This window comes from Barbus barbus, assembly GCF_936440315.1.
Source record: "Barbus barbus genome assembly, chromosome: 39".
Taxonomy (NCBI): Eukaryota; Metazoa; Chordata; class Actinopteri; order Cypriniformes; family Cyprinidae; genus Barbus; species Barbus barbus.
Window position 1 is genome coordinate 18,792,633 of NC_136717.1, and position 16,211 is coordinate 18,808,843.

General features: G+C 37.4%; 1 protein-coding gene across 1 annotated transcript in view; it reads right to left on the reverse strand.

The window, feature by feature from the left end:
* Positions 1–2,977: 2,977 nt before the first annotated feature.
* LOC306858280 (transmembrane protein 178B-like) overlaps positions 2,978–16,211 on the reverse strand; it is an 80,220-nt gene continuing 66,986 nt past the window's right edge. The window contains exons 4-5 of the mRNA XM_079398726.1: positions 6,085–6,222; positions 2,978–3,414 (exon numbers count right to left, since the gene is read on the reverse strand). Coding sequence (XP_079254852.1) covers positions 3,164–3,414; positions 6,085–6,222 — 389 coding nt within the window. The 3' untranslated portion in view covers positions 2,978–3,163. The remainder of the gene's footprint in view (positions 3,415–6,084; positions 6,223–16,211) is intronic.

Below are 16,211 nucleotides of genomic sequence, written 5' to 3' on the forward strand. Positions count from 1 at the left end.
TCACTTCCTGCTTTCAGTCTGGGACTCTGTCTAGGATGGATGCCAATTAAACGGTAATTGAAAGTGTTTATTCTTTGCGTATGCCCTTCGGTGCCCTTTGATGTCTTTATACTTTGTGATTGAACACCCCTCTTTGCCTTGTTGAAGAAAGGAGTGAATTTGAGTGCATTTTTAAATATTATTACATGTTATTCTCAAATAGGATTGTGGAACTGGTTTTATTTGAAAAGTGTTGTGTACAACCAGCAACTGACCCCATTTATGTCTTCGCCTAGGAGCGTAATCTGTGGACTGAAATGCATATTTTCCTTCTAAGTGTGTCAAGGAACGCTATCTTATATAAGGCCAGATGGGTTTGTTGCAAGATGCCCCTAAAACAGATTGTTTGTGTATTTATGCAGGTGTTCTGTTGCATGCACATTGTAATCAAGCACTGTGGAGTTTGTGGGCTTTGTTTGGTCGATTTGTTGCTTCTGAAAAGTGTGATGAAGTCTTGTAGAGTTCTGGATGTTTATGTAATTTCATGGCCAATTGCATTGTCAGCATGCAACAAAGTCTTTTTACTTGAATGCTGCCACACAAATCACCCAAAGCACCCATAAATATGTCAGAAACCTCTTCTAAATGCTTCCCGTGAAGACCGCTGGACCCATATTTCATCAATGCAGAGCTGAAAAAGGAGAACTTTCAGTGAACTGTTGGCTGTGTTTATGGTGAAAGATCCCATGAAATGGTTTTGGAAGCAGTGTTGGGAAGGATCATTTTGAAATGGCCTTTAGAAAGAGCCTTTAGTTTGTCACAGCTCTGCAAAACTTGGCAGCTTGTTTCATAAACGAACGCAATGAAAATTCTCAATGAATGAACTTCAGCTGTTTCGTTTGCAACCAATTATTGGTTGTTAAAGAACTAAAGTATGAGCATCAGCGCAACCAATGATGATATTGCTATTTGGAAGCAGGTGATCTTTACGATTTAGGTTGTAAAATGAAATACCCCTGAAACGGTTAAAGGGATAATTCACCCAAAAACCAAACCTGTATGAGTTTTTCTTATGTTGAACACAAAGACGACGTTTTGAAGTATGTAGGTAACCAAACAATTGCTGGAAGCCATTTATTTCCATTTTTTCCCCTGCCATTTATTTCAGAATTTAAATTTTTTTGGGTGAGTTATTCCTAAACAAATATTTAATGGAGTCTTTAAATATGTAAGCGCCCATTCTTAGCACAGCAGTAACCTGACAGACTTAAATGGACACCAGGGTAACTGCTAGTTGAGCCGCTGGCCGTCATGCTAATTTGTGGACCCGAGAGAGTCTATGAAAGAAACCTGGCAGGTATTTTCTTTTTTTTTTTTTGGCAAATCTCCCTTCAAGAAATCTGTAAACATGGTCTTGCGGCAAAGCTAAATCTCCTAGAGTAGGTTTTTGGCATGGACGAATGAGTGTGCCGATTCGCCAATGACCCTCCACGTGTGTGTCCCATCATAGCACGCTGTTTTATGGCTGCTCAAGTGATTTTTTTTTTTTTTTTTTTTTTTTTTTTTTCTTTTTTTTTTTTTCTAAATGCATTTATAGCATGTGTAATGGATAATAAAAAGTTTCAGATTGTGAAATGATTGCGTGAGGAGAAATTATGAAAACAGCTTGAGGGAACCAATCGCATGTCGGCTTAGAGATTGTATTAAGCTTGTGCTTGCCGCCCGTCCTCCATTTCGAGGTCATGATTCCACAGATGTACCTCTTTTGTGCACCACTGCTGTCTCATGTAATCACGAGGCACTTACATACCACATCCTGTTTTGGGAATTCCCTGTAAGGAAAGAGACGCATGGTTAAACAGAGCAGGAAGTTGGATTCAAATGAGGATTTCTTTTGTCAGTGCATAGATGCTTTCAGAAGAGAAGTCAGCATGCGTTCCCATCAAATGGCATAAATGCCTCCTTCCAGACAAGCTTAAGGCAGTAACAGTGTGATGTTGAGTTGTCTTTCTGTCTACGTCAGTCGTGTCTACAGGGACTAAGTGTTCACTAAAACAGGATATGGCATCTTTCCTTTCCAGTAATTCTTGGTTCAACAAAAGCCTACCTGATTTCCCCCAAGGCAGGTTTTTGATTTATGAATTATTCTTTTTACCTTTTTTTTTTTTTTTCATATGGAGACCACAAAACTCTCTCACACACATACTATATTGATAGTAGCTAAAGAATTTGCACACTTCCTACACACTCATTCACACTCGTGATGACTGTAATTACTAAAAAAAAACCATGAAAGCAGTACATAATAAAATCGAAAGCATGTTAGAAATGTCCATTGATACCATTTGGACATGAATAAGAAATGAAACATGGAAAATGCTCAAAAAAATGTCCTTCCCGTTAGGATTTGTTTGTTTTCTCTTCTGGAATATTATAGGTATTATTTTTCTCTTTACAATTTGCTGTACAGCAATAGCAACATAACGTCACGAGCAGGCATCTCCGATTCCTGAAATCTTCCTTGTTTATGCACGAACGGATCCTTTAGCTGCATCCCATGAGGCATTGCGATAGTCTCCAGGGTCCGAGACAAATCGGCGGATTTAGCCACAACAGATCCAAATCGCATCAAAGTTGTTGTCCTCTCATGTGAAAGAGCCTCATGGTCGTGGTGCTCCAGATTTGTCCGAACTCCTGGGCTTCAAACATTGGCAACAATACAAATACCATAGTCTCCAGGTTTGGCGTTTTTGGACGTCAGTCTAACAGACATGTCAATATCCATCCTTGCAGCATCGGAATGAGCAATACTGTCTGTATTTGTATTTATTTTTTGCTTCATTCGTCACCATTTTCTTGTGCTCACCAAAGTCACAACTTTGAAAGAACGACTATTTTCCTGTGTAGGATCTTGACGACGGAAGGTTCCACTGATAATATCTTTACAATTATCCGTGATATTTTTTTTCATTTTTTTTTTTTATCTTTGTTTTCTTTTAAACGATCAGGACACTCATTTGTAGATTCACACGCGTAGTTAAAAAATGGCCTGGTTGGTGAGATTAGAAATGATTCTAAATGAACATGATTTTAATTTTCAGTTATGGTCTTTTTTTTTAAATGTATTTTTGTCCCCCATTGTCCAGCTGCACATGTAGGCTCAGGGATTTTCAGAGGCTGTCCCTTAACACACGGTGCCGTTTTCTTGGCGAGATTTGGGGCACGTAGAGCGAGGGATCGGCTGTACAGAGGGTGCCAGTGTGCAGAAGAAGCCGGAGATGAGGGACAGGCCCAAACCGCCCCAGGCGCAGAACATTGACCAGCCGTAACCGTGACTGATGTCATCTGGGAGGCCATATATGTAGCGAGGGTAACGGGACAGCTCAAAGTTGATGCCTGCTACACAGGTGCACAAGGAAATGATGCAAAATGTGCCTGAAAAAGAGAAAGATAATCATCAGAATATTCATCCAACTGAAGTTTCATCCTTTTACTGTGCTGACTTTGAGTTCCAGTTCAGTGGAAAGGTCTAAATTAGAAGTGAATCATACAAATAGTGGTCTTTGACCCACCCCCTTAGTCACGGTTGCTATGTCTGACAAGCTACAGTGCTCTCACGCCACACATCATGTTCTCACGGAGTGAAAAAAATACATTGCGGAGCAAAGAGGAAACTGACAACATGCTGACGGACAAGACAGAGCAGGTTACTTTAGGTATGAAACAAAGTCTCAACAAATTTTGTCACGTTTCAAGTAATTCAAACAATAAATACTGTTTTGTGGCTCTTTGATGTGTACTGACAGATCACTGTAGCGCCTCATCTCTTCCACTTTACCAGTTATAGCATGAAATAAACATGAACGAACATCAGAAGATATCGTTTCAACCACAGAAAGACGTTAATGCACAGCATTTTTCAAGTTCAAGTCCACCATTTATCTACTGTCCTGTTTTGTTTGCAGATTCAGCATTATAATTGGTCAGATCGTCTCAATCAAACTCCCGGTGAATTAATTTCAAAAGAGTCAGACGTTAGCATATGCTAAGCTAATACTTTAATAAGCAGCAAAGAATATTAAGTAATAATAGCACAGCAAACACAAATATTGGGGAATTGACCAACGTTTTAGTTCACCGTTTACTGACCATTTAGATGTGAGCTTAATGTTGCACTTTTAGCAATGCTAATAGGTGAATAAATATGTGATCCTGGACCACAAAACCAGTCATAAGACGCTGGGGAATATTTGTAGCAATATGGGTCAAAATGATCGATTTTTCTTTTATGCCAAAAATCACAAGGATATTAAGTAAAGATCATGTTCCATGAAGATATTTTGTAATCTTTCTACCATAAATGTATAACTTAATTTTTGATTAGTAATATGCATTGCTAAGAACTTCATTCGGACAATTTTAAAGACTATTTTCTCAATATTTAGATATTTTTTGGACCCTCAGATTCCAGATTTTCAAATAGTTGTATCCCAGCCAAATGTCCTATCCTAACAAACCATACATCAATGGAAAGCTTATTTATTCATTTATATATATATATATATATATATATATTATTTCAATAAAAAAATGGACCCTTATGACTGGTTTTGTGGTCTCTATTGACTTTGCTAATTATATAATTGTGATAATTTTAGAATTGCTGGGACTGCATTTACATGGAAATAAATATGACTGAAATTAGAGGACCGGAGAACAAAAACATCACAAGATGGCTTTGAGATGGCCAGAAGTTATTTAAATATAGCCTAGCTACCAAACCAAATCATCATTTTAGAATGATTTCCAAAGAGAAATCTAGAAGTCTATAGATATTTGTAAGTTAATTTTCAGTGGCAGCTTTCTGTCTATACACTGCCATTAATTGTATTTTCAATGTGCTGCATTGGCTGTGTATAGGCCTACTACAAGCTGCGGTTGTTATATGTTATTACATAACATTGCAGTGACATTCCATCATGCATTTGCAGACTCGGCATATTCACAACTCCTCTTTCCCAAGCCTTGTTACAAGCTTTATCTGCAAGTCGAGCCCTGTATAGACGACGCTGTCGTAACATGCTAGTTGATAAAGAGCTCTAACAAACTCATTTTCCCCCACCATGTGACCAAGCGAACATTCAGAGGGGATTCATCCTGCCATAATCTGACCCCCAGCGCTCCTTCTGCCTTTATAATTTAGCATCTTAATTGGCTTTTTAATTGGCATCTCATTATTCAGGCGCAGGGCATCGCATTAATCCAGCGCACATCTTAATTGCGTCTCCGCTTCGCTCTCTATGGCACCGCCGCCGCACTTATGGGAGCGGGGAGAGTGACGCAAAACAAGTCAGCCGCTTCCTCTGCTCGACGGGTGTTAACAGAATATCAAAATGCACGGTAACGAGGCCACAGGCTGTGTTGATTGGTGTGGGTGCATTCAAAAGATGCTCGCCGTCGAGAGCCTCGATATTGGTTGCCATAAAGTGAGATAAGAGATCAGGAGATAATTGATATTATGTAATTGCTTTAATGGCGGCTTCCTGGCTGTCACTCATTAATTAATGCAGTCTTGGGGTGACTTGCGTAGGAATTATTTACTACCACACAGTATTCTATCAATCTATTATCTGTAATCATTTTTTAATTATACTAAATATAATACTGTATATAATATAATATAATAAAATATATATGTATGTGTATTTATACGTATATAATATATTTGATTAATGATTATTAAATTAATTTATATTTTTTTATTTAGTTTTCTTTCATTTATTATATTATATTATATAAATTGTTCCAAAATAATCTAAGCAATTAAGTTGAATTTTGACAATTTCATTCATTCATGAAGCATAATTAATTAATTTATAATAATTAGCTCATCAGGGAAAATGTTAACATTCTCACAATATTTATACTTTCATAGATTTCATTTATTCTTTTATATATATATATATATATATATATATATATATATATATATATATATATATATATATATATACAGATTATGCTTTATATCTTGACTTAAGTATAATCAAATCTGTGTGCATAATGTAAACAGCCTATATTGTCTGTTGTTTTTATTTGACTTACCGCCCATGAGGAAGAGCAGACCTGCCACATACTGCATGAGGCCACGGTCCCAGCAACATCCCAGCATCCCAATGATCCAGCCGAAGAGGATGATGGCCACTGCCATTCCCATAAATCCTGCTGTCATCCTCCGCAGATCTGTGGGCGGCGAGAAATAAGGCAAGTCAAACACATGACTCAGAGCTGATGAGGGCACAGCGTGGACACGCTCGGCAAAATGACGCATTTCAATGAGCGCTTCTATAAGAACTGTACTATGTTCTATATTATTACGTTATATTTATATATTCATAGTTTGTTTGTTTTTTTCCACCAGCTTCAGCAGGCGATCCATGAAATTATTTTTGAATTATTAAAGGAGTTCTTGGGCTGGGCAATCTAGCATTTGAGTAGTTTGTTAGCAGAATTCAAAATTGCAATCGAAAATGAATATGTGCATATACAAAGTTCATAAACTTTATAAATCCTGCAATAATGCACTGCACTTGCCCTGCTGTGAGTGTTTGAGTGTGCGCCGCCACACACTGAGTGTGTTGCAGGGTTGACTCTGTGTTAGCTAGAGGGTAGGTCACAACATTTAGCTCTTTTTAATCTCACAGTTGAATTCTCACAGTACAGGAAAGGTGGCAGGCCCAAAACGCTGGGCACGGTGGCTTATGCCAGCCAACTGTGAAAGGGTCACAGAGTTCACCTCTGGGGCAGAAGTGCCACTTAGATGAGCATGCTGTAAGAGAGCTTTTATTACTTTCTAATAGAGATGAGGTGTTGAAAGCTTTTTTCTTTATCAAAGTCATATCAAAACGAAAATGTCAGATATTTATGAAACAGCAATTCATCATTCCCACATCTCTATGACAGGATATTCAGCAGATGCTTGTATGTTATTACTTAACTTGAAAGTGCCAGATTTCATGAGTGTATGGAAGCCCGTTTCATCCTTGAAGAATAAATGGTAATTGCGGTGTTTGTTTCTGGCATTTGCGACTTCATGTTCTTAATATGAACTACTTTTGACTACTTTCTTTAATTTGCAACTTTAAAGGGTTACTCCACCCCAAAATTAAAATTTTGTCATTAATACCTTATCCTTATGTTGTTCCAAACCCGTAAAAGCTTAGTTCGTCTTCGGAACACAATTGAATGAATTAAATTGCGATTATGAACATGGTTTTGCGCAGCTTGTCTGTGAATATGGCTCTGTGTAGTAGATGCTGCTCCATGTGAAAGCATTTACGTGATGGAAATTTACGTTCAATACAGAACCGGCTTTACTGACAAGATGCGCATTAAATAATGCATGCGATTTATCATGCAGCCCTAATATGATTTATTTGCAGTAATTCCAACTGTTATCAGTAATGGCGATGTTATGGGACATTAGTGTAGTTTTAGGTCTAGTTACTGCAACTTTTACCTTTAACTGCAGGTTTATGTCTCACAATTACTATTAATATTTCCAGTATTTGCAGCTTTATTTCTCACAATATGACTTAATTTCTCACAATTGCAACTGTTTTCAGTAATTGTAACTTCAATATGTGACAATGTGACTTTCTTGTATTTGCAGTTTCATCACAATGCAACTAATTCTTGCAGTTACAACTTTGCTTCTCATAACTGCCTTTATTTACAATGTGACTTTATTTCTCACAATTGCCACTAATTTTGGTAATTGTTGCTTTAGGTCTCACAATGTGACTTTCTCATATTTGCACCTTTATTTCTCACAATGCAACTTTTTTCCTGTAGTTGCAAATGTGTTTTTCATAACTGTGACTTAATCTCATAATGTGACTTTACTGTATCTCACAATGTGGTTTTCTAGTATTTACAACCTTTTTTCGCAATGCAACTTGTTTCTTGTAATTATGATTTAATCTTACACTGACTCTCACAATTAAACCGTTTTTTTGTGGAGTGAGTATTGCAACTTTGTAATTTCTAGTATTTGCAACTGAATTTTTCACAATGCAACTATTTCTTGTAGTTGCAACTTTGTTTCTTGTAACTGACTTAATTTTACACCATGACTTTCACAAATTAAACAGTTTTTGGGGGAATTGCAACTTTACATCTCACAATGTGACTTTCTAGTAGTTGCGACTTAATTTTTCACAATGCAATTTTATTTCTTGTAGTTGCAACTTTGTTTCTTGTAACTGGCACGTAATCTTACACTGTGACTCTTGCAGTTAAACAATTGTTTAGGTAATTACAACTTTTTCATAATGTGACTCTGTAGTCTTTGCAACTTCAACTTATTTGCAACTTCCCAAGTGCAGCTTTATATCTCGGTGTGACTTTTTATACATAATATTTATTTATTTTTGTTTACATTCTCACAATTACCATTGTGTTTTCATCTGAGGTGGAAACGACCATAGAAGTACCATTTGTGTCTCAAAAAACTCTACACAGAATGCCCGATAGACCTGAACTTTTATGTTTGGATGTATTTCTCTCCTTATAAGTTGTCTTGGAACTGTTTTACTTGGCTGTCCTTTGAGAGAGCTCAGTTATGACCCTTAGATACTGCAATATTGCTTCAATAAAATAAAGCAGAGCCTTCACAACACCAGAACAGTTGGTGTGAAATAAGCAAGGTTACGTTATAAATGTATCCTTTCTTAAAAAGAGTTTAAAGAGAAGTTGGCCAAGTCATGTACTAACAAACACATTGAGGTTTAAAAAAGCTCTCAGAAGAGTGTTATTTAAACATTGAGTCAGACTACAAACACTTTACCACACATCTCATGGAAAGCTTACTTGGGACCAGCCTTATTTTAGTTTCTTACGTTGGAGCCCACATAATATTTGTTACATAATAATAGACTTTGTTGTTGCTGACAAACACTACCGTTTCTACATGTAGACAACAGCATGCATTCTGAAACGATAGGTGCTCAGGTATAGTCATATAAATTGCTATGGATTATACAAGAGTTATATCCATGCAATGTTTTTTTTCGCTTTGTGGTCGTCTGTGACTTTATTTGTCAAGAGAAATGCAAGAGAGAAAGCGGTTTACATGAAGTGGGGAGCCTTTCTCGGGAGCAAATTATAAAACACTGTTTGCTACCTAAATGCAGCTTTGGTCTCATGTTGAGAGAAACATGTTATGCCTCAGAGAGCAAAGTATCGAATTTCTCTTCCCTTCAAACTTCATTCTGTAATGAAGTGCAGCATACTAGTATGGTTTGATTTTAGTTAACAATTTTATTTCTATTTATTATACTAAATGGGCTCTACTGTATGAATATTTACTAAAAATGTACTTTTTTTTTTTTTTTATTGCTTTAAACGTGTTGCTGTTTTGCAACAGTGATTCTCTGCTTCGCATACGGAGTGTAACTTTCCTTTGTACTTTTTCTGAAATATTTATCTATCTAGCGGATGTGAAAGAATGAGTGATTGTGTGGAGATTGTGGAAGGGTTTCTTAAAGGTGCTTATGTATTCTGCAGACTGCTGCTAAGCCAGACTGTCAGCATCGTTCAAAATGTATGTTAACTAGAAGAGGACGTCAACGAGAGTACAAGAGCGCAGAACACAAGACAGGCAGCTCTTCTGGAAACAGGCCAGGAGAAGTCTCTGTAGTTGGCCCTCTCCTTTTGTTTGATATTCTTGTCGTTTTTGTGTATCTGTGTTTCGTAACCTGCTGGGCTTCCAGATGTGTCAGGTTCTGCCAGATCTTTGTTCGCCTCGCTCTCAAGCGCTGAATGAGAAAGCAGACCGTAAATGCTGTACTGCAAGTAAATGTGTGCTTTCAAAGTCTCTAAAGGAAAGGGGTGTATAATTATGTGTGGCACAGGATCTTCGCCAATTAGATACTTTTTAATCAAAAAGAGGGAAATATATAGACTGCTGAAGCTTGATTTCTCTGAATTCATGACTTGAAATGTCAGATCTTTTAAATTCAGTTTTTCCACTCTGAAATATGCCATGAATGCCTGAAATGATAGACTGCTCCCTTAGGGCTGGACTTGACAAGATTATGCTTCCTCAAAATGAAATGTATAGTCAGGGTTTGAAACTGTTCCATGCGATCACCCACTGTTTTAGCGATGAATACTGTAAGGATATACTTAAAGGGTTCATTTACCCTCCTTCCAAACCTCTGACTTTTTTTCTGTTTACAGAACACATTGGAAGATATTTAAAAAAAAAAAAGCTGGGATGCAAATATTGAAACCCATTGATTTAATTGTATGGACCAAATAAAAAACACAGAGACTGCATCAGAAATCGAACACTCTCTGAGTCGGTACTTCTTTTGAATATGTAATTACTTAAAGACCGTTTAAAAAAAATAAAGTATGTTCTATAGTTTGAATGTAATTCGGATGTACTGCATTGGCCATGTTACCATTGTCATGTGAACTACCATCGTGACGCTTCACAAATCCTCTATTATGGCCTCATGGGATAGTGAAGTCTTCAACAGACGAGAATCTCGTTGAAAATAGTAGGTTTTCTGAGGACTTGTTGCCTATTCTTTTATGAATACTGTGAATTTGGACCTACTATTCTGCTCACATACTGTTAGTGGGCAAGTATGTAATTTTGGATGCAGCCTGAGACTTTTTTTCTCAAATATTTTCCTTTGTTTCACTGAAAGAATGTAATTTTGTTTGAAAAGAGTAAATGATGACAATTTTTGAGTGCACCCCTTTAAATCACACCAAATCACCAAAATACCATTATAGTCAACACGAAATGGCTTTCGCACCACATTATTTCCATAATGTGACATGATTTGAGTGAAACGGAACAATAAAAATACTCAGTGAAAAGTTTCATATCAGAATGAAGCCAGGAATTGTTTCAGAGTTATTGCATTTTGATGAAAGCTTATTAAAACAAACATTTTTCCCCTCTTTGTACAACTGTGCATTGATAATTATGCACATAAAGACAGAGGCAGCACATAAAGTAAGTAAATAGGGTTGATTATGATTTAATGTCAACTTTAAGCCTTAACTTATGATTCAAATATTGCTGAGCTAATTATTCAACCCAAATATTCCACTTGGGATCACCTTGAAAATTAAGTTTCTTTCCCCACTCCTTTCCCAATTTGAGCTCTGTTAGCAGCGAGGTTCTTGTTCAAATTTGTACACAATTCCCTGAACGATCCACAGACCTCATGAATAATTGCACATCCCTTCCGACATCCAGATCAGACTCCCAGGCTGCCTGTAAACATCCTGTGATGAATCACATAGCCTTCTTGACTTCAACCTTATAATCCCTCTAACAGAAGTAAATATAGACTAACCGCATGATCTAACCACATAATGGCCCTACCTTCGAAAGCTAATGGGAAACGTGATTGATTGCAGGACGGTTTATGGTGGATGACAGCATAATCGAATTGGGAATCAAATTGTGATATAATCAAGTTAGGATTATGCAGCACTCGAAGCCTTGTAGTCCAATATGTACAAACCTGGAGTCTTACAAACATATGCTAACTGATTGATAGTAAATGAAGGTCCACCTTATGAACAGGAGGTCGAGTAAAAAACGGCCATGTGCTCCCTCCTGACAGGAAACTAATGGCCGCACCTGCTCAAAAGAAACTGATTTGCATGCCAACCATCTATAGCGTCTCGTGTGACTGAAAGGCTGAATCTGTGTTTCGTCTCAGCCAATCCTTGTTGTCAAACATGTCTCAATTCATACAGCAACATTGTTTACAGGCAATCGAATCAGAGTGAGAAACGCAAGCCTCTTTTCATCTCTGACCTTTTCAAGAGGGTGCTTCAGAGAGTTCCATCATTGTTAAAGGAAGGCCTTTGTCTGAAAATGAGTTGTTACAGAGAGCACATGCAAATTTGAGTGCTGACTGAGAAACAAATGAGTGAGTGAGTGAAGTGACATACTGCCAAGTATGGTGACCCATACTCGGAATTCGTGCTCTGCATTTAACCCATCCAACGTGCACACACACAGCAGTGAACACACACACACACCGTGAACACACACCCGGAGCAGTGGGCAGCCATGCTGCGGCGCCCGGGGAGCAGTTGGGGGTTCGGTGCCTTGCTCAAGGGCACCTCAGTTGTGGTATTGAGGGTGGAGAGAGCGCTGTACATTCACTCCCCCCACCTACAATCCCTGCCGACCGGAGACTCGAACCCGCAACCTTTGGATTACGAGTCCGACTCTCTAACCATTAGGCCACGACTTCCCCTATGAAGTCGTGGCCTAAGTCCCATATCTAAATGAAATGATAGAAGGGATATTGCTTGAGGAATAATGCGCATCAGCTTTATTTGCACTGCTTTGACAGTTGCCTTTTTTTCATAGAATAAGAATAGCAATACGTGAGTCAGAGCGGACAGTTTAGAGATTCATCTAGTTAAAATAAAAATACAGAAACTGATTAGCGCACAATGTAGAATCGAACCTGTAATTCTTACATGAGCACCATGGTTTAATAATCTGCGCAAGCTACTAAGCCAAAGCACCGTCTCTGATTTTCTTTTTTCCTTCAGTAGCTTATAAGAAATAGCCAAAAATATAATTTTGGCAACAGCTGCACATGATGACACCAAGACACTATGTTGCTTATGTTCACTTTTACAATAACAAAAAAGTAGTCAAGTTTTGCTGTCAGACACAATCTTTGTGGCTCTGTTTTTGTAGTTTATCTTTCTGGACAGGATTTCCCCTCCGGTATTTATTGGAAATAAGCTTCTGTTATCCTCAAAAGTAGTTGTATTTTGCTGAATCAAATGTCAAAATGATTCCTAAAGTCTATAAAAGCATGTCATGTTCTTCATTGAAATGAGTCAGCATGTTTTAGTGCAGCATGTGGTCGTTTTTCTCTCCTGGCTTTGGGAGAGGATGACACTTTTGTTTTTTTTTTTTTGTTTTTTTTTTCTGTTTCTCTTTTTTCCCTCTCTGTGTGGAATGGCCCCTGGAGGTAATAGAGCTTAATTTCATTACCCCGTGTCAACCTCCACTGGGGAGAAAACAATTGCTAACTAAAATTAGATTACAGAAGATGCGATGGGAGAAGCTGGAGGAACATCATACTTGTATGCTCAAGAGAAGCATGTGTGTGATTGGTTACAGTGATGTAACACTGCATGTAGTTGGCACGACTTACAAGTGTTGGAATATGTTGGGAGTAGCATGTTAACATATGTACTATTTCTGCAGTGCACTGTGAGCAGTATCCAAATTTAAAATATGCAGTATACACATTTTGTTCTGGGATATTGTAACTTTCAATGCAATGCACATTATTTGACCTTCGATTTCTTAATAAATGAACCAGAAGTAATCACAGCCTTGATTTTTAGGTTTGATTAATTCATTACCAAGATGGGTTTTTTGTACAAATTATGATTGAAAATGCAAAATAACCATTTCATTTTTGAGAGAACTGAGTCAACTGAATAAAAACTGTGGTCATGTGACAACAATATTGCATGCTACTTGAAATGTATTGTTTATGTATTTTCACATTGACATGTGGACAAAGCAGGCAACAAAAATGTATACTACACAGTATTTTTGCATTTCCATCGTATGACTTTAATTTATACATTATAATTATAATAAAATAATATAATATATAATAGTATAATTTAATTAAACTTTAAAATTAAAAAATTCCAAGTTGAAAATAAAACAAAAATTGTTGGAGTGTATTTTACAATAAAGTACTATGTCAGTCTTTCTTCTTCAGATTTTCAAATTTAATTTAATGTTACTTGCTGTTTCTTTGTAACTGTTTTTAAAATTTACTAGCAGTTTCTGAGTAAAAATAATTTCTACTTAAAAAAAAAAAAAAATCTGTACAGTATTTTGTTACTTTCTAAATTTTGTCTTATGCCTTAAATTTATTAAATTTAAATTATTAGGTCCAATTCTCATCATTAACAAACCATTATGTCTTTTGCCTCCATAAACTCCTAATTTCCTGCGTATAGTTAGTAATGTAGTTGTTAGGGTATTGGGTAGGATTGGGGATGTAGAATTTGGTCATGCAGAATATGTGCTTTATAAGTACTGCTTGTTTTAAATGCTAATAAACAGCATTTGTTAATAATAGGCATGCTAATAAGCAACTAGTTAATACTGTAACGCTGCTTTGACACAACCTTCATTGTAAAAAGTGCTATATAAATAATGGTGGTAGTGAATTGGTCCCTATACTCAAGTGTTACCCTAATTTTTTATTACTTTTATTTAAAGCTCATCAGCTTGTTTGTGAAAAAGTGCACTTGCAAAGAGCTGACTGACGTTGTCTTTCTGCTCCCCTGTGGCCAGAGTCGCTGTCAATCCTGTGGGATCTGCCAATCCGGCCGTGTAAAGCGATAGTGTCTGTGATAGGGGATGGACTGAGGCTGTATAGGTTGAGGGAGGTTACAGCTGGACATGGCAATGTCAATAAGAGCTCACTTAGTGACCCACTGAGGGAATCGTTGAGTGACGGACAGCTGGCACTTCAGTCAAGCACTGCGCTGATGTGACGCTATCGACTGGCCATCAGCAGCATTGCCGTGCTGAGCACAAGTCAACATGTCCTTGCAGACGACAGCTTGTGTCTGTGTATTTTGGTGTCATAAGTGCAAATGAAATCTTGACACTGAAGGCAAATGTTCAATTCATAAACTGATATCAATACTTTTTAGTTTTCAGGTAGCAGGCATCATATTTTATGTTAAGTGCAGAGTTTTCATACGTTTCTAATAATGTGTGTATTTCCTGAAGTAGAAATGCATCCGAACCATTAGCAGTGCACCATTATGACAGATTATCAATTCCAGCTGAGGGCAAGTTCTGCATTGAATGATACGCTAATGCTTCCTGCTGCTTTAGCTCAGTGTTTCCAAGGCCAGAGACTGCATAAGTCTGAAGAATCTGTTATTCTTATTATGCCATCCATAGTCCTGTCTTACAGTTAAAGGAGCCAGTATATTCCATTTATATGCACCAGCCTGAGAATGTTTTATATAATTTATGATTATATTGTTGTCAGACTATATAACTCATGCTACTGAAATGTATTTTCGATAAATAAACAAACTAAACAGAATTGCAATATGTACACTCAGAATTCAGATGACAAAAGTCAGAATTGTGACGCAAGTCACAATGACCTTTTATATATTTTTATTCCATAGTGGAAACAAGCTTCCATAGAGTTACACTGAAGTTTAGTGTGTTTTTTTTAACACGTACTAAAAATATTGAATTGCACTATAAATCACTTTAGATAAAAACATCTGCCCAGTGAATCAATGTGAATGGCAAAACACATTGTTTTGATCAATTTCCAGCCTAGAAAATAAGGTTAGTTAACTTTATCCTCCAGTATGCTTTATAATCTCCTTCTGTTTGGCTCAAAGATAAAGATGGTATCAACAAATAAGATCAGCGTGTTTCAGAGAAGAAAGCAGCATCTGAATTTATGCATGCTGGCAGTGTAGGCGACTTTTGATAAATCGGGGGTCAAATCTTACAGACCAGAAGGTTAAACTGAACAACCACAAACAAGCTGTTCTGGGAGCACTGTAAAATGATCTATCTAAATCCATATCTCCGCCATCATAAAGCGTGCATATACGGTCACCGCCGGAATAAGTAGGCGTAAAAATTCTGTCTGGACTTAACGTCCTTTCTGACCTCAGGACTTTATGCTGCTTAAAAAGAAAGTGATAATGCAGGAAATGCATTATAGGGCAGATAAAAGGACATGGATGTACGATTAGATGAGTCATCTGTTGAAACTAGCCTTGTGAATAACTCCCGCCAATTGCCGTTCGCAGAGAATAGAGTATTGAAATCGCGACTGAAAAAATAAAAATGTTTTTTAATGAAGTGTCAAGGTTGAGCGGTTTTATGGAGTCTGTAGCAGTGCTGATGGCAGGGGCTCGATGACAGCCTATCATTCAGGCTGCACTGCAGTTCTGTGCATTACATCAATAAAGTGTCGATTTGCGTGATGCCGCATGAAGGCTCTGGTGAGGAAGCGTCACGGGTGCTGACAGCCATCGAACATGAGGAGAGGCATGTAACTTGGCACTTTTGCGGCAGACCTTTTGGTTTAATTTCATATGCTTTGAATAACATGCGCTGTGGTTTTTTTATGCACTGGCTGCTTTCAGCA